This window comes from Centruroides sculpturatus, unplaced genomic scaffold (genome assembly GCF_000671375.1).
Source record: "Centruroides sculpturatus isolate CEXI.00-Female unplaced genomic scaffold, Cexi_2.0 scaffold116, whole genome shotgun sequence".
Classification (NCBI taxonomy): Eukaryota; Metazoa; Arthropoda; class Arachnida; order Scorpiones; family Buthidae; genus Centruroides; species Centruroides sculpturatus.
Genome location: NW_019384401.1, coordinates 985,458 through 1,008,085, shown reverse-complemented (window position 1 = coordinate 1,008,085; position 22,628 = coordinate 985,458). Strand labels below are relative to the sequence as shown.

At 28.4% G+C, this 22,628-nt stretch overlaps 2 protein-coding genes across 2 annotated transcripts in view; both read left to right on the top strand.

Annotated features, from left to right (window-relative positions):
* Positions 1-1,057: 1,057 nt before the first annotated feature.
* LOC111618658 (splicing factor 3A subunit 1-like) lies at positions 1,058-4,965 on the top strand. The gene is made up of 6 exons (XM_023360214.1): positions 1,058-1,384; positions 4,289-4,327; positions 4,412-4,540; positions 4,664-4,701; positions 4,778-4,902; positions 4,956-4,965. Exons 1-6 carry the CDS (start codon positions 1,273-1,275, stop codon positions 4,963-4,965), a joined length of 453 nt encoding a protein of 150 aa, XP_023215982.1. The 5' UTR covers positions 1,058-1,272.
* A 5,526-nt stretch (positions 4,966-10,491) lies between these two features.
* LOC111618657 (splicing factor 3A subunit 1-like) overlaps positions 10,492-22,628 on the top strand; it is a 25,513-nt gene continuing 13,376 nt past the window's right edge. The window contains exons 1-12 of the mRNA XM_023360212.1: positions 10,492-10,682; positions 13,587-13,625; positions 13,710-13,838; positions 13,962-13,999; positions 14,076-14,200; positions 15,635-15,794; positions 17,553-17,615; positions 17,681-17,771; positions 17,997-18,068; positions 18,141-18,217; positions 18,613-18,702; positions 22,332-22,491. Coding sequence (XP_023215980.1) covers positions 10,571-10,682; positions 13,587-13,625; positions 13,710-13,838; positions 13,962-13,999; positions 14,076-14,200; positions 15,635-15,794; positions 17,553-17,615; positions 17,681-17,771; positions 17,997-18,068; positions 18,141-18,217; positions 18,613-18,702; positions 22,332-22,491 — 1,156 coding nt within the window. The 5' untranslated portion in view covers positions 10,492-10,570. The remainder of the gene's footprint in view (positions 10,683-13,586; positions 13,626-13,709; positions 13,839-13,961; positions 14,000-14,075; positions 14,201-15,634; positions 15,795-17,552; positions 17,616-17,680; positions 17,772-17,996; positions 18,069-18,140; positions 18,218-18,612; positions 18,703-22,331; positions 22,492-22,628) is intronic.

Genomic DNA, 22,628 nt, shown 5'->3' with positions numbered 1-22,628 from the left:
TTATTCACTTATAAGAAATATGTTCTCTAATTGAGGCATGGTAATTATCCAAACAATGCCACCCGAGTGCCTCGAAATCGATATTCAGTACTTTATAAAAAAGCTCGCGAAGACTCACCGTGTACTTGATTTTTAGTGTACCTGTCGTTTAGAGGTAGAATGCCAGGCATACCTAGTCGATACAGTCAAAGACATTACGCACAGCTGACGGAGTTTGAGAAAGTCATATCATTAGGCTGAAGAATGCAGGATGACCGTTTCTCAAAATTTCCATCGATCTGGGCAATTCTGGTCTAATTGTGTGGCAATATGGGACAGTGAATACATGAGAACACATACATGAAAGAAAAAAAAAGAAAGCATGAAGAGTATTAACTGACAGCACATTAGATTTAGTAACAAATCAATCCCAACTACGTTATTTTGTGGCAAACCACTGGTGACAGCTTTAATCCCGATTTACTGTTGAGCGACACACTGTCCACTGCTTGAGAGCCAGTCAAAGAGCCATGTATTACAGACCGTTATCCCTATTAGCAGTACGGGAGATATAGATACATCAGCAAGAACAGAAAAATTAAAAACGTTAACAAATTATCAGTAATCAGCAGAGTACAACTCTCCACTTGTGTTTTTATTTGCATAAAATTTCAGGAAAATCAACTCTTTCTGTCTTCCTTAATCAAAATATCGCCGGCCGAGCGGTCAAGGTGGTAGCCTACCGTTTTGGGAGATTCGACATAGAATTCGGACGGTTCGAAAATCTCCATGAATTTTTCGGGGGGGTCCGTCCGGATATATCTCTCACCGCTCGGCCGCCCAATTGTGGATCTGGCCGAACCCATAATAGGTTTGCTAAAAGAGGCCCTCTTAGTGCCCACAGGGCGGAAAGAAAAATAAAAATATCAAAATATCACCAAATACTCATGAAAGGTACTAAAGACTTTTTTAAATTGCATCATTTTCCACAAGAAATTTTCCTTCATTACACTTCACGATATTGCAAACACGTATTACTGTAGTCATTAATAGATTTTGATTCGATTTTAACGTCTCCTTCTTCTTGGCGCTAACTTTTTTTCAAGGAATGTACCAAAAAGTTTCCACTTTTGAAAAAAATTTGGGCTAATTTTGAGCTATGACGTCAATTAAACGTAAACCATCTGGCAGTTTGACGAAAGGTTTATGTTAGTGGTCAACGCATTTTGTCATAAGTCGTGTTTATTAGAAATTAGGTTATAATCGAAGCGAATAATATAATATAATATAAAAATGGCTCCAGTGGTCGAGGTTCAAAGTGAAGCGGTGGAGGAAAAAGAGACGGTAAAGGAGACACCGTCCAAATTGACAATTGGAATTATTTATCCCCCTCCAGAAATGAGAAGTATCCTTTTTATCTATTCCTCACTTCAATTGCACTTACAAAAAGTTCCCAAATAATACTTAAAACAAAAGACACATAATATAAAATGTATTAATAAATTAACTCATATTTCCTAATATCAATAAACAAAATGTATAGAATTAGAAAATTGATATCAATAATAATAACATTAAGTTAAATCTTGTCCAGTACTTGCATCAAACTTGAACATTTTATACAATTTACTTTTTGTATAAGTGTATGCTTATACTAAATGAAAACTTTTATTAATTGGAAAATGGTTAATTGAGATTTCATATTAGTAAAGTGTGCGAAGTGTACACTTGAATCCATAAAATAATATGATAAGCTTTTTGATAAAAGGTGATGATTAGTATTGGTAATAAATTATTGGTTCTGTCTATTTGTTAATATTAGCACTGATTTTGCATCGTTTTATTTCTGAAAATATTTTGTGTTTATAATATATGTAGATTTAATAATTGGCGTCAACGTTGAGTTAATTAAATATATGTAGTTTTAGTTAGTTTTGAGCGACGAAATATACAAAGATCAAAATAAAATGAATTCTTTAGAACATATTTGAATTGCATAATTCAAATATATTTTATGTACAAAGTTGATATAAAAGTAAATTAAATAGATAAATTATTTTAGATTAGTATTTTTTTGAATTTTAAAATTAAGTTTTTACAATATTTTAGATTTTGTCTACTCTGTACGTAACTTATGTAACATATAAAATTTATATACTTGGTTTGGAATTTTACAGTGAGAATTATGCAATAATTTCACAAAAATATGAAATATTGACAAGTGAGATATGTGTATGGCAGTGATAAAATGCAATGTGCCTGATGTATATACCTGATGATGTCCAAATCACTGAGAGATGTTGCTGCGGTAGTCGTTTGAAATGACTGGCCTAAGTAATGTTTTGAATATTGAATGACGTTCTTGGCTAAAGATTGAAGTGGCTCGGAGTTTAATGGTGAAAGAATATTACAAAGGTTTTCGCAAAGTTTGTGGCGATGATGGTCTACTGCAAAAAACTGTTGCAAGATATTATATGATGGTTTGGAAGAGGATGAGAAATAAATGAGTGATAACGTGTGGTTGGGAAGACCACCTGTGGATGAATGATAGTTGGAATTGGTGGTATTGCTGCTAAAAGGAGACAGAAAGTGGGAAGTTTGAGAACTTGCTGCTAAAGTTGGACTGGCACACACAACAGTTCTACATTTCTTAAAGATCAAATTACAAAGATGAGGAAAATTGAGCTTGTTGGGTTCCTTGTCATTTGACTGAACAGCAAAAATGGCACTACTATGAAGTTGCAAAATTGCATGTTGAACATTATGAAAGGGAAGGAGATGCATTCACATACCACATTTTGTGGGAATGCTTTAAATCAAGAGAAAAAGTTATTTTTGCACAAGACTGTGGCGTGACAGACATCAGTAAAACTAAGTTTGATGACAGCAGTAAATATTTACCAAATCTATGGTAATCAATCCTAAGATGGGTGGACTATATTGAAGGAATGAAAATAACATGTATCTCAAATAAAATGTATAGTAAATACTGCTCTTTTAGCTTTGTTTGTAGTGAACAGGATGTGGCACCAATATATCCTAAATTGACACCAAATCTTTTATTTTCAAATGGAATACTGTATATTCCTGCGGTGTGATTTGTCCAAATAGAAATAGTCTGAACACTGAGGTTATAACCTGGTTGTAATACTCTTTGTTATTTCTTTATGGATATTCTCAAAATCCTTGTTTGTTCCATGCCTAGGTTATTGTTGATCTTGTATGAAAATTCATTGATTAACTGCTGAACTTTCTAAGTTAACCATGCTGAGTAACTTTTCTAATGTATGATGATTATGTTTGGAAATTGAGAATGTCAGAACAGTGTGTGTGAATGTACATCTTATTAGTGTGATAAATGCAGAAAGTTTAAAGCATAAACTTATTGATGAACTTGAAAAAATGTGAATAATGCTATCAAACAATAAAATAATAATTTAAAAATATCTTTTGCTTAATTGGGCCTTTTAATGAACACACCTTTTACAGCATTTTTGTTAAAGCTAAATTAAGAACAAGAAAATGTTCTTAATTTTTCATACACCATGAAGTATTGATATTACTGCTGGACGTATTACTGCTAACTTGGAAATATTACTGCTTGTGTAATATATAAGGAGGAAAGTTTATTTGATTATTGGTATATAAATATTTTTTATTATAAAAATTGTTATATATATTTTATCTTGTAAATTTGTGTCAAAAATTTTACCTACCTGCTGATGAGGAATAGAAAATATTTGAAATGCATTTGAGCATAATGAAAAGAAAAACAGAAATAATCTAGAAGTTTTTTCTTTCTTCCGTACTACAAGTATAATAAATCCCGATTAAAAGAATATGCCCAAGTTTTTTAAGCAAATTAATTAATTAAGGTCAAGAAGCTTACTTTACAAATAAAATAATAAACTTTTTTTTATCTTCTCTAAGAAAACTATATGTAATTGTTTATTAAAATTTTAAAAAATTTGAAATATATCTTATTCATAGATGTTATTGATATCACATCTAGCTATGGAACTTGTCAATCTAAAGATCGTCACCTATGCAGATTGAAAATGTTAGTTTTATTAAATACTTATCGGAAGTAATTCAAGGTTAATTGTTATGGTTTCTATTTTATGTATTGCATTGAAAATAATTTATAATTTGACTTTTACCTTTGACCTGAATTAATCTTTCTTAAAATAAACTTAATAATCAAAATTTTCAGTTCAGTAAAAAAATTGTTCTAAGAACTATAGAATAAAAGATGCTGAAAGACTTATTAACATAAAATTATTGAATATTATCCTTCATCTACACTCAGATATTGTTGATAAAACTGCAAGTTTCGTTGCAAGAAATGGTAAGAATTATATAAATTAAAGTTCAAAAAATTGTTTTTTACGCAGTCTTAAATAATAATTTAAAATATATTCTGTTTTCTTAGGTCCGGAATTTGAAGCACGTATTCGTCAAAATGAAATTAACAACAAAAAATTTAATTTTCTAAACAGTGGTGATCCTTACCATGCATATTACCAGCATAAAGTTAAAGAGTTCAAAGAAGGCAGAGCAGGTAAGTGGTCAATGAATTAATGATAATGAAGTAATTACTTCCAAAGACTGAAATAAAGAGAATGAGAAGTAATAGAATACTTAGTAATGATTATTTGTATTATAAAATATTGAATTTTTTCAGTTGCAGAACCTGCTGTTGCTCCTCAGCCTACTACCAAAGTAACATTATTTTTAATGAATTTTTATGTATTAATATTATTTCATGATTAAAGTCTAAAATTTATTTTTACAATAGCCTACTGCGTCTGTTCCAAAACCTCCTGAGATCGCTAAAATTACAGAATTGCCTGTTATTCCCAAAGAACCACCTCCAGAATTTGAGTTTATTAATGATCCACCATCAATATCAGCTCTTGATCTGTAAGTAATCTGCATAAGTATGAATTTTTATTAGTTTATTTTTTTAATTACAGGTTGCCATAATATAAAGTTCTATTTTCTAATTAAGGATTACTTAATTTTAGTGTTATATAATCTTAGTATAAAATGTAAAAGGTAATGTTACCGTAGGTTAGGTTAATAATATCTTCAAGAAACAGGAACATTCAATCAGTTTGTAGATGCTAAAATTTTAGCAGATATTTTAAACACTATATTGCAGAATTCTAAAGAGATTTAAAATGTTATTATTTACTACATTCACTGTAGTATTATTCACTATTTTTAGAGATGTATATGGTAAAAGATAATGTAATTCTAGGCAAAGTGAAAATGTTATTTTATCACGCTGAAATAAAAAAAATTTTTGCAAGCAGAAAACAAACTTTGTTTAAGTAAACAAATTAACAAATACAAAAGATTAAACTTTTGATGTTACACACAATCATATTTTTACAATACAAAACAAAAAAATGATTTCTTTTAATTAAAGTAAGCATTGTAATCATATACATTAAATATTGTCAAGAGATTTCCATGATATTTTCAGAACAGATAAGATGATATAATTCATTTGTTTAATTATTTTGAAACTATTGATCAGGAAATTATAATTTAATAAAAGTTTATTTTATTANGAAGAAGATAAAAAAAATTGTTGACTAGTTTTTAAAATACTAGCCTTCATTTTATACCAAATATCAAATACGTGCAATAAAAAATAAATAATAATAATTACGATGTACGATAATATTTGTATTTAGTCAAAAAAGACCAGTTTAAGTGTTTGTGTCTATTTTTTATTGTCACAGAATGATTTTTAATAATGTCTCTATTACTCTATATGATACAAACTCAATGTGATGTTCTCCCTCATGGTCTGACCGATCACTTAGAAGTGTTAGTACCACACCTTACAGTGCCAAAAAAAAAAAAAAAAAAAGAAAATACAGCTTTTTTGGTGAGTTTTGCAGACAGAGAAAAACCACCAAATGCACAGATCGTAGAATTCACAGAATAGCAAAAAAAAAAAAAAAAAAAAATTCAACACGTTGTTATGCCGAGAGGTTGGCCCGCAGGCGATGACGAGGAGAAAAACCAGTTGTTTAAAATAAATACTCACCCTCCTCCGCCGAGCATCCTCTCGATTACGTGCCAATTTAAAGGCCCATCCAATCCTTAATCTCGTGGCAGATATACAGACATCTCTATGCTTAACGGCATTTTGTTGAGACATATTTATGCAACTATTTATTTCCATGTATTTTTTCAAAGGATAATAAAAACTACTATAAAACTACATTTTAAGGTGGTTTTACTTATGAAATCGTATCCGTTCTGTTTTCAGCACGAAGATCTTTGATATCACAAGTGAAGGTACATTTTCGCTTGCATCCTTTGTTGTTGAAAGAATATTCAAATTGATTCCTTCACAAGTGAAGTGAAGTAGAAAGGAACACGTGCAAATGTACATGTTCACGTTTCACACCAACAATATTCGATGTGTTGTAGAGTCTCTCCCTTCCTTTGAAAAGCAGATATATCCCAATTTAAGTAATATTTTTACATATTTGTATGTTTCAGCATTAAATATACCTATAAAACTTTTAAATTTATATATAAAAAAACATATTAATTTATAAAAATCAAAAAAATTATTATTCTCTCTACAAAAGTTCCATATTGAAATCTGATTCGCGCTTCAATACAATAACGCACACAAAAAAAAAGAACACGAATTTCGATTAAAATTCGTTTTATTAGAAACAGAATATTCATAAATTTCCATACATTTTAGATTCAGTCAGAAAAATGAACGCGCATTTTTCTAAAAAAGAAAAAAAATTTCAAAATAGACTGCACAATCACGAAGAGGAAACAGATTGCAAATAACGTACTCGAATTAACAAGAGCACAAACGGGTGCCAACACTTCTTAAACAAACGGTCGATTGCTCATTAATACCCTAAATCAGGTTATTATAAAACAATAGAGAACCCGAGGGAGTACGTTGTGGCCTTCTTTAAAGGCGCGTAAGTAACCGAAGAGAATATTTTTCCCAGAACACAGATTACTAATGACGTCACACAAATCCCTCGATGTACACTTCACAAAGGTTTTTATCGTAAGCNAAAAAAAAAAAAAAAAAAAAATTCAACACGTTGTTATGCCGAGAGGTTGGCCCGCAGGCGATGACGAGGAGAAAAACCAGTTGTTTAAAATAAATACTCACCCTCCTCCGCCGAGCATCCTCTCGATTACGTGCCAATTTAAAGGCCCATCCAATCCTTAATCTCGTGGCAGATATACAGACATCTCTATGCTTAACGGCATTTTGTTGAGACATATTTATGCAACTATTTATTTCCATGTATTTTTTCAAAGGATAATAAAAACTACTATAAAACTACATTTTAAGGTGGTTTTACTTATGAAATCGTATCCGTTCTGTTTTCAGCACGAAGATCTTTGATATCACAAGTGAAGGTACATTTTCGCTTGCATCCTTTGTTGTTGAAAGAATATTCAAATTGATTCCTTCACAAGTGAAGTGAAGTAGAAAGGAACACGTGCAAATGTACATGTTCACGTTTCACACCAACAATATTCGATGTGTTGTAGAGTCTCTCCCTTCCTTTGAAAAGCAGATATATCCCAATTTAAGTAATATTTTTACATATTTGTATGTTTCAGCATTAAATATACCTATAAAACTTTTAAATTTATATATAAAAAAACATATTAATTTATAAAAATCAAAAAAATTATTATTCTCTCTACAAAAGTTCCATATTGAAATCTGATTCGCGCTTCAATACAATAACGCACACAAAAAAAAAAGAACACGAATTTCGATTAAAATTCGTTTTATTAGAAACAGAATATTCATAAATTTCCATACATTTTAGATTCAGTCAGAAAAATGAACGCGCATTTTTCTAAAAAAGAAAAAAAATTTCAAAATAGACTGCACAATCACGAAGAGGAAACAGATTGCAAATAACGTACTCGAATTAACAAGAGCACAAACGGGTGCCAACACTTCTTAAACAAACGGTCGATTGCTCATTAATACCCTAAATCAGGTTATTATAAAACAATAGAGAACCCGAGGGAGTACGTTGTGGCCTTCTTTAAAGGCGCGTAAGTAACCGAAGAGAATATTTTTCCCAGAACACAGATTACTAATGACGTCACACAAATCCCTCGATGTACACTTCACAAAGGTTTTTATCGTAAGCTGTACGGTGTACACTTCGGAATTCATTACATTAATTAACCAGATAGTTGGCATCGTAGCCTTAACAAACGGCGCGACATTGTCAACGCCGGTGTCAAAAGTTATTTTACGCCTTGTTTCTTATGCCCCCGCTACAAAACCTGTAACTAAGGTCCAACAACGGAGACGTAATTAAAGATATTAACTAGATATTACCTCGGTTTTTACAACTTTTACTTATTACTTGCTACCTCGTAATCCTTCTTTACGTGGATGACATCTTCGGAAATTCCAAATGACGTCGATTAAAGTGTACAGCTCTTTCTAAGATTACCACTCGCTTCCGACTCCTTTTTTTTTTTTTAAATATAATTCTCGTCTCGTTAAAGATGTAATACTTAATTTCTATATTTGAAAAATCATTTTTTTTCAATCAAAAAGTATTCTAATTACTGTAAAATTAATTAATTCGCTGTTGTTTTTTTTTCTAAGCTAAGGTTTTACGTTCTGGTCGATGTAAAAATATCCTCTTTTCTAACCGANTATCGATATGTAACTTTATACTAATAATGTACTACTCCGCCGTCTTTTGTTTACTTACAATATGTTAAGCGGTTTCTTCATCTGCGAAATATATTTTGATAAATAATGTGCATATATCTCTCAGCTATGTATTAAACGGTACTGAGAATGCACCTACAGGGTGTTTAATAAAAGAATTGAATTGAAAAACTTTAAGCAGCTGCATCGTGTCGTGCTCAAACCCATATTGTCGGCGGCTTAAACATTACATTATGAGAATTCGAGAGGATTCCGACTTCTCAGTCTACTATGCAAAACTAATCGAGAAAGCTTGCGAGCATGATGAGAAGTCGCTCAAAAATTTGTTTATTTTTGAAAAAAAATTGATATATGAGTTACTTTAATATTAGCGAGGTGGCTGCCAACGTTTTCAACGCGAAAACGTGTACGTCGGACGTTTAGCGCCGTCTTCCTGTAAGCATAGAAGTTTGACAATGGCGTCTGGAACGTCAAGCATGATTCCACTGACGTTCCAAACGCCATTGTCAAACTTCTAGGCTTACAGGAAGACGGCGCTAAACGTATGACGTAAGCGTTTTCGCGTTGAAAACATCGGCCGCAACCTCTCTATTAACTTTATTCACTTATAAGAAATATGTTCTCTAATTGAGGCATGGTAATTATCCAAACAATGCCACCCGAGTGCCTCGAAATCGATATTCAGTACTTTATAAAAAAGCTCGCGAAGACTCACCGTGTACTTGATTTTTAGTGTACCTGTCGTTTAGAGGTAGAATGCCAGGCATACCTAGTCGATACAGTCAAAGACATTACGCACAGCTGACGGAGTTTGAGAAAGTCATATCATTAGGCTGAAGAATGCAGGATGACCGTTTCTCAAAATTTCCATCGATCTGGGCAATTCTGGTCTAATTGTGTGGCAATATGGGACAGTGAATACATGAGAACACATACATGAAAGAAAAAAAAAGAAAGCATGAAGAGTATTAACTGACAGCACATTAGATTTAGTAACAAATCAATCCCAACTACGTTATTTTGTGGCAAACCACTGGTGACAGCTTTAATCCCGATTTACTGTTGAGCGACACACTGTCCACTGCTTGAGAGCCAGTCAAAGAGCCATGTATTACAGACCGTTATCCCTATTAGCAGTACGGGAGATATAGATACATCAGCAAGAACAGAAAAATTAAAAACGTTAACAAATTATCAGTAATCAGCAGAGTACAACTCTCCACTTGTGTTTTTATTTGCATAAAATTTCAGGAAAATCAACTCTTTCTGTCTTCCTTAATCAAAATATCGCCGGCCGAGCGGTCAAGGTGGTAGCCTACCGTTTTGGGAGATTCGACATAGAATTCGGACGGTTCGAAAATCTCCATGAATTTTTCGGGGGGGTCCGTCCGGATATATCTCTCACCGCTCGGCCGCCCAATTGTGGATCTGGCCGAACCCATAATAGGTTTGCTAAAAGAGGTCCTCTTAGTGCCCACAGGGCGGAAAGAAAAATAAAAATATCAAAATATCACCAAATACTCATGAAAGGTACTAAAGACTTTTTTAAATTGCATCATTTTCCACAAGAAATTTTCCTTCATTACACTTCACGATATTGCAAACACGTATTACTGTAGTCATTAATAGATTTTGATTCGATTTTAACGTCTCCTTCTTCTTGGCGCTAACTTTTTTTCAAGGAATGTACCAAAAAGTTTCCACTTTTGAAAAAAATTTGGGCTAATTTTGAGCTATGACGTCAATTAAACGTAAACCATCTGGCAGTTTGACGAAAGGTTTATGTTAGTGGTCAATGCATTTTGTCATAAGTCGTGTTTATTAGAAATTAGGTTATAATCGAAGCGAATAATATAATATAATATAAAAATGGCTCCAGTGGTCGAGGTTCAAAGTGAAGCGGTGGAGGAAAAAGAGACGGTAAAGGAGACACCGTCCAAATTGACAATTGGAATTATTTATCCCCCTCCAGAAATGAGAAGTATCCTTTTTATCTATTCCTCACTTCAATTGCACTTACAAAAAGTTCCCAAATAATACTTAAAACAAAAGACACATAATATAAAATGTATTAATAAATTAACTCATATTTCCTAATATCAATAAACAAAATGTATAGAATTAGAAAATTGATATCAATAATAATAACATTAAGTTAAATCTTGTCCAGTACTTGCATCAAACTTGAACATTTTATACAATTTACTTTTTGTATAAGTGTATGCTTATACTAAATGAAAACTTTTATTAATTGGAAAATGGTTAATTGAGATTTCATATTAGTAAAGTGTGCGAAGTGTACACTTGAATCCATAAAATAATATGATAAGCTTTTTGATAAAAGGTGATGATTAGTATTGGTAATAAATTATTGGTTCTGTCTATTTGTTAATATTAGCACTGATTTTGCATCGTTTTATTTCTGAAAATATTTTGTGTTTATAATATATGTAGATTTAATAATTGGCGTCAACGTTGAGTTAATTAAATATATGTAGTTTTAGTTAGTTTTGAGCGACGAAATATACAAAGATCAAAATAAAATGAATTCTTTAGAACATATTTGAATTGCATAATTCAAATATATTTTATGTACAAAGTTGATATAAAAGTAAATTAAATAGATAAATTATTTTAGATTAGTATTTTTTTGAATTTTAAAATTAAGTTTTTACAATATTTTAGATTTTGTCTACTCTGTACGTAACTTATGTAACATATAAAATTTATATACTTGGTTTGGAATTTTACAGTGAGAATTATGCAATAATTTCACAAAAATATGAAATATTGACAAGTGAGATATGTGTATGGCAGTGATAAAATGCAATGTGCCTGATGTATATACCTGATGATGTCCAAATCACTGAGAGATGTTGCTGCGGTAGTCGTTTGAAATGACTGGCCTAAGTAATGTTTTGAATATTGAATGACGTTCTTGGCTAAAGATTGAAGTGGCTCGGAGTTTAATGGTGAAAGAATATTACAAAGGTTTTCGCAAAGTTTGTGGCGATGAGGGTCTACTGCAAAAAACTGTTGCAAGATATTATATGATGGTTTGGAAGAGGATGAGAAATAAATGAGTGATAACGTGTGGTTGGGAAGACCACCTGTGGATGAATGATAGTTGGAATTGGTGGTATTGCTGCTAAAAGGAGACAGAAAGTGGGAAGTTTGAGAACTTGCTGCTAAAGTTGGACTGGCACACACAACAGTTCTACATTTCTTAAAGATCAAATTACAAAGATGAGGAAAATTGAGCTTGTTGGGTTCCTTGTCATTTGACTGAACAGCAAAAATGGCACTACTATGAAGTTGCAAAATTGCATGTTGAACATTATGAAAGGGAAGGAGATGCATTCACATACCACATTTTGTGGGAATGCTTTAAATCAAGAGAAAAAGTTATTTTTGCACAAGACTGTGGCGTGACAGACATCAGTAAAACTAAGTTTGATGACAGCAGTAAATATTTACCAAATCTATGGTAATCAATCCTAAGATGGGTGGACTATATTGAAGGAATGAAAATAACATGTATCTCAAATAAAATGTATAGTAAATACTGCTCTTTTAGCTTTGTTTGTAGTGAACAGGATGTGGCACCAATATATCCTAAATTGACACCAAATCTTTTATTTTCAAATGGAATACTGTATATTCCTGCGGTGTGATTTGTCCAAATAGAAATAGTCTGAACACTGAGGTTATAACCTGGTTGTAATACTCTTTGTTATTTCTTTATGGATATTCTCAAAATCCTTGTTTGTTCCATGCCTAGGTTATTGTTGATCTTGTATGAAAATTCATTGATTAACTGCTGAACTTTCTAAGTTAACCATGCTGAGTAACTTTTCTAATGTATGATGATTATGTTTGGAAATTGAGAATGTCAGAACAGTGTGTGTGAATGTACATCTTATTAGTGTGATAAATGCAGAAAGTTTAAAGCATAAACTTATTGATGAACTTGAAAAAATGTGAATAATGCTATCAAACAATAAAATAATAATTTAAAAATATCTTTTGCTTAATTGGGCCTTTTAATGAACACACCTTTTACAGCATTTTTGTTAAAGCTAAATTAAGAACAAGAAAATGTTCTTAATTTTTCATACACCATGAAGTATTGATATTACTGCTGGACGTATTACTGCTAACTTGGAAATATTACTGCTTGTGTAATATATAAGGAGGAAAGTTTATTTGATTATTGGTATATAAATATTTTTTATTATAAAAATTGTTATATATATTTTATCTTGTAAATTTGTGTCAAAAATTTTACCTACCTGCTGATGAGGAATAGAAAATATTTGAAATGCATTTGAGCATAATGAAAAGAAAAACAGAAATAATCTAGAAGTTTTTTCTTTCTTCCGTACTACAAGTATAATAAATCCCGATTAAAAGAATATGCCCAAGTTTTTTAAGCAAATTAATTAATTAAGGTCAAGAAGCTTACTTTACAAATAAAATAATAAACTTTTTTTTATCTTCTCTAAGAAAACTATATGTAATTGTTTATTAAAATTTTAAAAAATTTGAAATATATCTTATTCATAGATGTTATTGATATCACATCTAGCTATGGAACTTGTCAATCTAAAGATCGTCACCTATGCAGATTGAAAATGTTAGTTTTATTAAATACTTATCGGAAGTAATTCAAGGTTAATTGTTATGGTTTCTATTTTATGTATTGCATTGAAAATAATTTATAATTTGACTTTTACCTTTGACCTGAATTAATCTTTCTTAAAATAAACTTAATAATCAAAATTTTCAGTTCAGTAAAAAAATTGTTCTAAGAACTATAGAATAAAAGATGCTGAAAGACTTATTAACATAAAATTATTGAATATTATCCTTCATCTACACTCAGATATTGTTGATAAAACTGCAAGTTTTGTTGCAAGAAATGGTAAGAATTATATAAATTAAAGTTCAAAAAATTGTTTTTTACGCAGTCTTAAATAATAATTTAAAATTTATTCTGTTTTCTTAGGTCCGGAATTTGAAGCACGTATTCGTCAAAATGAAATTAACAACAAAAAATTTAATTTTCTAAACAGTGGTGACCCTTACCATGCATATTACCAGCATAAAGTTAAAGAGTTCAAAGAAGGCAGAGCGGGTAAGTGGTCAATGAATTAATGATAATGAAGTAATTACTTCCAAAGACTGAAATAAAGAGAACAAGAAGCAATAGAATACTTATTAATGATTATTTGTATTATAAAATATTGAATTTTTTCAGTTGCAGAACCTGCTGTTGCTCCTCAGCCTACTACCAAAGTAACAATATTTTTAATGAATTTTTATGTATTAATATTATTTCATGATTAAAGTCTAAAATTTATTTTTACAATAGCCTACTGCATCTGTTCCAAAACCTCCTGAGATCGCTAAAATTACAGAATTGCCCGTTATTCCCAAAGAACCACCTCCAGAATTTGAGTTTATTAATGATCCACCATCAATATCAGCTCTTGATCTGTAAGTAATCTGCGTAAATATGAATTTTTATTAGTTTATTTTTTTAATTACAAGTTACAAAATTCAATCAGTTTGTAGATGCTAAAATTTTAGCAGATATTTTAAACACTATATTGCAGAATTCTAAAGAGATTTAAAATGTTATTATTTACTACATTCACTGTAGTATTATTCACTATTTTTAGAGATGTATATGGTAAAAGATAATGTAATTCTAGGCAAAGTGAAAATGTTATTTTATCACGCTGAAATAAAAAACATTTTTGCAAGCAGAAAACAAACTTTGTTTAAGTAAACAAATTAACAAATACAAAAGATTAAACTTTTGATGTTACACACAATCATATTTTTACAATACAAAACAAAAAAATGATTTCTTTTAATTAAAGTAAGCATTGTAATCATATACATTAAATATTGTCAAGAGATTTCCATAATATTTTCAGAACAGATAAGATGATATAATTCATTTGTTTAATTATTTTGAAACTATTGATCAGGAAATTATAATTTAATAATAAAAGTTTATTTTATTACAGTAAACAGTTACAAATATCTAAATAAATAATTGATATACATATATCCCTTGTTTAATATGGTAGTTAGGTTCCAAAAAGTTCCATGTTATGCAAATTTATGCTATATGAAACAAAGGACTAGTACAAAACATAGGGCTAGATTCCAAAATTTAGCAAAAGTATATTATTTTTTTTTTTCAAAATTAAGAGATATGTTGAAGCAATCAATAATTAAAAAACAATCACAATAAAAAGTATTGTGCATTAATATTAATTTTTTCTTCACTGCTGAGCACTAATAAACAAGAATGTTTTCTTTTTGGGAAAATATTTTCTCAGCTTTCCTGTTGACCTTAATCTGAAGTATCCGTAACATCTAGATTTTTCTCTACATTTTTCATAAAATTGATATTTTCATTTGCTTGCATTTGCCTAAGAGATCTTTAAAAATTTAATCTTTTTATATTGTAAATTTTAGTGTAATCTATAAAAACAAAATTTCAAATAACTTGTAATTATTTTGGAGAAATGATTATTAAAAATTGTCAATCAAAAAATATGACAGTATAACAGAAAAAAAAATATTATTAAAATATTATATAAAAAGATTGGAATTTGTGATGCAGAAATAAATGAAGAATGATGTTTTAGATGCATTTGTTTTGTCTTACTATAAATATATAGGATATATAAATGTATTTGAGCTAAAATAAGGTATCTGTACACATGTTTAAACAATTTTAGAACTTGTATAGATTTACTCATATTCTAAAAAACTCTAATTATTGCTGGATTGTAAGAAATGAATTGAAAATATTTATTGAGAAATATGCAGTTTCTTACACTTTGATTTTAATTTTATATTTTATTATTATAATTTATTATAAAATTTTGATTTAATATTTTTTTTATTTAGGGATGTTGTGAAATTTACAGCACAGTTTGTTGCTCGTAACGGACGTCAGTTTTTGATGAATCTTATGAATCGTGAACAGAGAAATTATCAATTTGATTTTCTAAGACCCCAGCACAGTCTTTTCAATTACTTCAAAAGCTTGCTTGAACAATATACAAAGGTAAAATTTTTGAATATTAGATAGAAATATTGTATTTACATGTGTAATCTTGTATTCAATATCATTCATGAAGAGCAAAAATAAAAACTTTTACTATTTACTAGAGTATTTAATAAATGAATTTTCTGTAGATATTTAGATAAATATATTTGGAGAATTTTGAAAATTAGATAATTTAGTGTGTATTAAAAGATAAACAGCAATAGAAATAATAAAAGTTAAACTAATTAACTTTTTGGAAACTAAACTTAAAATCAATATCTTTTTACTGCCAAAATACTTTCAAGCCAACTAGACTCATCTTCAGGGGCTAAAAATAATAATTTAAACAAATTTCTCTTCCAATATAATGAAGCTAAATTGACTCCATTTAATCATGTCTTTCATATCTTGACAAAAATGTTTGAATAGAAGTCTACTTTTTATAGAACAATAAAATGGTCCAGTTGAAAGGGGATGTTAGATACATTATTAGAAAATCTCAAAAAAGTAAAATATTTTACATTATGAAGTGTCAAAATTTAATTTCCAACATCTGTGAATGAATATGTCATATTATTTTGTTAGATTTAAGACATAAATGATTATATTCTGATGCTTGCTATGATAAATGATTGTCATTTTTTAAGATGCTTTGATACTTTTTTTTTATTTAAATACACTTTGGCCTGTTTGTCTTTTTTAAATTGTTTAATAAGAAAACAGTACAAAGAAAACAAAATAAAACTAAAAAATACAAAAAAAAGAAACAAAAGACTTCTTTAAGCTTTTAAAAACTTTATAATTGCTTAACTCTTTCACTTCTTTGTGTAAACTGTTTCGGAATTTTATGGGCTACTGTTATTACCTCTGGCAACAAATAATTATTTTTCATTTTAGAACTATAGTTTGTTGGTCTATGATATTCATTGATTAAATCCAAAAGAAAGCAGTCAGTTATTTGTTGTTTTATTAACTTAGTCATCCAAGGTAATTTCTTTCATGTTTTAATATCTTTAAATAAGCATATTTGATTATTTTAATTAAACTTATAATTATCATAAAAAATATCATTGATAAATATTTTACTTTAAGTAATAGAAATTACAGAAATTTAAATATTTTTAATTGGACTGATTAATGTTTATGTTTGTCATTTTGTGTTAAAAATTGCTATTTAATATCAATTCAGTTTCAGATCATATCTATGTTTATTTGCTCTTTTATTCATGAAAAATTTTAAGTCTAGACTTTGTCTACTCTGATGTAATGTATTTAAGAATTTATAATTTTGCCATGACAAATGGTTGATTATAAAAAGTTGCATGGCAATAATAATTTAAAATATGATGTTGGAATGAAATAAAAGTGAGAATTTTAATATGTGAGAAGGAGTAACTTTACTAGAATTAACTAAAATAATATTTTTGAGTATTAAATAAACAAAGTGATCTCTATTAAAGGAAAACAAGATTAATGGAAGATAGAAGATAAACAATGAATATTAATCATTTTAATGTTGATTATTGTTCTATTAATCTATATATAATTTATTTTATATATTTTTAAAGTATGTAAAAACATGTCATATTGGAAGGAGAAATTTGTATTCATTAAATAAAATAGTTAATAACATGGCTATTTCATAAATTATATTAATTAAATAGATTATTTTAATAATTAGAGAATATTAGAGAAAATAATTAAAATATTTTATTAATTATAATAATTAGATTTAAAAGCAAATATTAAAGTTTAAAATTGAAAATTTAATTTCAGATTCTGATACCGCCTAAAGATTTAATAAACAAACTGAAACAGGAAGCTGACACACCAAAATTGGTAAGAAAATTTTACAAAATTATTTTAGAATATCAATTTGTTATTTCAATATTTATTTCTACCAGGTATTGGATCAAGTAAAATACAGAGTAGAGTGGACTAAACATCAAGAAGCTATTAAAAGACGGGAAGAGGAGGAGGCTGAAAGGGAAAGAGGTAATAATTTTACATTACAGTTGTCAACTATATAGGGAAAAAGGGCTTATTTATTGGAAAGATGATGGTTGCATATTGGCATATATTTATAATTATTATTGCAAAGCTGATATCAATTAATCAATTAAAATATTGTTTCATAAATACCAATTTAAATATATTAATTGAAATATAAAAGAAATAAATGATGAATTTTTATAAATTTTAAATTCATATATTTTTCAGTTCAGTATGCTCAAATTGACTGGCATGATTTTGTTGTTGTGGAAACTGTTGATTATCAACCAAATGAACAAGGTAAATAGAAATATAATACGTTTATAGAATAATATTTTAAAAAATTCTAAAATATTAAATTGTTTATTGCAGGACTTTTTCCACCACCTACAACTCCAGAAGAAGTTGGTACAAGAGTACTTGCGCAACAAAGATTCGAGGAAGAAGGGGTAATTAATCAATTTATTTTTAAATTGTACAGATATTTTCTGCTGAAAATAAATACTGTTTACTATCTCTCTAATGCAGGTGTTAAATGCAACTTTCTAAAATTTTCATATTTTAAAAATTTAGGCATCTTATTTCCTTAACTTGCATGTACATGGAAATTTTTATGAAAGAATATACATATAGTTTACTTTAAAATTTAATGCAAAAATGCTAATATAATTTGCTTTTATTTGCATTATAATTGTGTGGTTGTAGTTTTTATGTTTGCATTATAATTAAAGAACTACTCAAATTTTTTTGCATTCATTAAAATTTTTTTCTGATAAAACATGTAATAGGTAATAATTTTTTTGTTTTTATTCTAAAGTGTATTTCTTTGCTTTAATTTTATCAGGAAGAAGTCGAAATGGAAGTAGAATCTGATGATGATGGTAGTGACGCAGAAGTAAACAACAATGAAAAATCTGTACCAGATAATATACAGGTATTGAATGAGTTAATTTTTTTAATCAATAGGATTAGAATCTACTCACAAAAATGATATTTGAAATTTAAATATAGAGTTTTAAAATTGGTATTTGAAATTACAAGTTATTTTCTTTAAATATATAAATTCAGTGTTTTCCCTGAAAAAGTTTTAGTTGTAATTTTTATAGATTGTGTATTAACTTGCTGCTATTGCGAATCTCCTTATGAATGCTGGTTAATTAATGACAACAAAACAATACTCATGCTATAACACTTAATACTAACCCATAGTTATTTTCATAAATTTTGAACATTTTATGGAATTCACTTGTACATATCCATATAAATGTACACACTTAAAATTTCTTGTACAGATATAAAAAGTAAGAATAAATGACATTAATACTTGAATATATATGTATTATGCAAGTTACAGTAGTCTTTAGTTGTTATAAAAATTATTTAACTTAGAATAATTAAACTTTCAAATGTGTTAGCATCCTTTTTTGTTATTTTTTGCTAAATGAATATTAAAAGTCAAAGGCATCATATGTGTACTTGGACTAATATTAGCTATATTTTTTTATTTATATTAAAAATGATCAGTTTTTTGTTTTTAAATCTTAAATTTTGTGATTTTGTGAACCAATAATTGATTATTTATTATATAGAAGTTACTAAAATGTTTTTAATAATTAGAATAATGACTAAATAATAGGTGTCTTATACAATTGCATTACTCATCTTCAGGGGCTAAAAATAATAATTTAAACAAATTTCTCTTCCAATATAATGAAGCTAAATTGACTCCATTTAATCATGTCTTTCATATCTTGACAAAAATGTTTGAATAGAAGTCTACTTTTTATAGAACAATAAAATGGTCCAGTTGAAAGGGGATGTTAGATACATTATTAGAAAATCTCAAAAAAGTAAAATATTTTACATTATGAAGTGTCAAAATTTAATTTCCAACATCTGTGAATGAATATGTCATNTTAATGAAATACTTTTGAATAAAAGACAATTTGAGGATTGCTTAAATGTGTAAAGAATTAAAACTTTGCAAAGTAACTGTGGAACATCAAACTTTTATTTTATTTAAGTTTTGTGCTTGAAAGGTTTTTGAAGCCAACCACTACCCAAGATAAACTGTTACCCAAAGTTTTGAATTTTTGAACAAATAGAACATCTTGCGACACAACTTTCACCATAAAAGTCATAGAAACTTTTCATTTTACTTGAAAAGACATTTTCATCTTGACTCTTTAGTTCATTTTCTTAGCTATTTCTAAAATAAATAACACCAACAGATGAATAGATTATGTTTAAATTAATGTTACAAATACAGTTAAACATCAATATAGCAGCTACTTAAATAGTGCTACAATTGTAAAGCACCAACAAATACTTGTTAATGTATTTTCCTAAAGATGTTAAATAGAGAATCTTTCAGTATTTGTAAATTATAAATGTATGATTTTTCAGTGGAAATGATATTGTCATCACTAATCATGACTTTCATAAATTCAAACTTGTGTGTAAACTATTACTGTATATAATTATTACTGAAAAAGGTCAGGATTAAATGTATATTAAAATATTACAATTCAAAAACTAAATACAAATAAAAGTTTGAAGTCTTCATACATCCTTCACAATCACAGGAACATAATTAACATGAGCAGAATCTGTTGCTAGAGGGATTTAATTAATTTACATATTCATAAGCAGAAAAGAACCTCAAAGGAAAGATTGCTAATGTTAATTGTGTTCCTGTGGTTGTAAAGGATGTGAAGAAATGAAGTTTTTATTTGTATGTAATATTCAATGTGTAATAATTATTATTGTTTAAGATTCTTCAGTTTAGTACTACTATTGATTTACTAGCAATTTCAGAAGTGGATAAACAGTGGCACTAAACTGAGGTTTTACTATAATTTAAATAAAAAAATTTAAGAATATACATTTTGCTATTTGGATAAAACATTGTATTTTATAATTGTTTTTTCTAACTCCCATGATTATTTGGTTCAGTATCAAAACTATACAATAGCTCATGGTTCTGACATTGAGTATGACCACCACTGCTACTATACTTTTCCCTGACAGTATTTCCAGAGTTAAAAAGTTTTTCTTAACTCTGTTGTCATGATTGACTAGCTACTAGTAAATATGCTAACTATAAATGCATGCATATTCTATTCTCTTATTGCCATATTATAACAAAATTAATATGATAATTGGCAAACCATTTGTAATGTCCAACATTCTCCAATAGTCATATTGTATAAGATATGAAAAGTACAATAAATTATTTATGATATGAAACATGCTGTAGAATTGACATTTTACAAATGAAAATGATTAAACTGAAATTGTTTTTAATTTTTTTACTCAAAGTAAAGATTCTCACTCATCAGAAATGAGCAGGTGACTAAGTTTTTAAGTTCTGATCACAGAAATAAAAAGTACTGATATTGTTTCTTATTTCTATGTAAATATATAAATTTTATTCTATTTTCTTCAGTTTAAATATGAATATTTTATAAGTTTTTGATATCATAGATGAAATTTTAGTAAAACATTAAATTATATATTTCTAAATGCAAATTACATTATTAAAAGATAAGAATTGATAAATTTATAATTTAAGCCAATCAATATGTTACTTATAATAAATCAGCCATGCATTAGACATTATCTGGATTTTATAATTAATTCAGATTAAGTTGGTAATTGCATCTGATAAATTGTTATTATTCTTCATCTAGAAATCAGAATAAATGGAATTAAAAATAAATAAATAAAATGAGAAGTATAAGTTCATTGTAATAAATTTACATAGAAAATTATGATCTGAGCATTTCAACAAACTCAGAATTCACTAAAATTACTTTAAACATATCTTTATGTAGAAAGTTCTTTAAATAAAATTGTACAACCCAAATGTTCAAACTGTATAAGATTATCTTCAGAGCTGGCTGGATGACCAAGGCTGTTAAAGCATCAACTTAATCCTCTGGGAACTCAGATTTTAATCCAGGCAGTTGAAAAACCCAGTAATTTTTTTCAGGGTGGTCTGTCCTAGATATATCAGTCCTGCTCCTCATCTAGCTGCCCTATTGTGGGCCTGGTCAAACACACTCATCATATCCATTGTGGGTATGATTAAAAGACCCTCTTAGTGCCCACAGGACAGAAAGAGAAACAAATTATCTAGAGAGTATTTTTTTTACAGTTTTTAAAGTCAGAAATAACTAAAAGAAAGTCTAATTCTTGTAAATATTCAATTTTTATAACAATTCATTTTAAAAATCAAATGTTTATCATCATTCTATTTGCAAACTACTTATTAAATTCCATGAAATTGTGAATACATGCAAAAGATATTGTTTCTGTAAGGTATATTAAAAAGGTTTTGCTTTAATAAAGAGAGATGAGTTGAAAGCAATAAAAGAAAAATATAATTTTTTTTAAGAAAAAAATTCTTACATTGAACATTTTAAAATGACATCTGACATATATAAAATTGTAAATTCTGAAAATTATAACTGTATTCAAAATATTTGACTTTATTATTATTTATTTATTTTGAAATTAATTTAACTAATAAGATATTAATGAAAATTTTTCACAAATTAGATACAAGACATGGAACAAGATTCTTCTGATGATGATTCAGAAAAACCACCAAAATCTCACAGTCCACCACCACAACCACCAAAAGAAGCTCCTCCACAGCCACCACCACTTCCTCCTCAACCTGATCAAGTCATTATCAGAAAGGATTATAATCCTAAAGGTTTGAAATTTTTAAATTTACTTTTCTGATTAATGTTTTATAAATCACCAGTTTAAAAAATATTCAAAAGCTTTTCGAATACTGATAAGGCAAGAGTTTTATTCAAAAGTGCATTTTTAAAAGTATTGTGCATTAAT

Bases quoted from the DNA above. Each gene is read 5' to 3' on its own strand.
- LOC111618658 (XM_023360214.1), top strand. From the start codon at position 1,273: ATGGCTCCAGTGGTCGAGGTTCAAAGTGAAGCGGTGGAGGAAAAAGAG. The intron at 4,541-4,663 runs GTAAGTGGTCAA...GAATTTTTTCAG, and splicing joins GTTCAAAGAAGGCAGAGCAG to TTGCAGAACCTGCTGTTGCT. The intron at 4,702-4,777 runs GTAACATTATTT...TTTTTACAATAG, and splicing joins CTCCTCAGCCTACTACCAAA to CCTACTGCGTCTGTTCCAAA.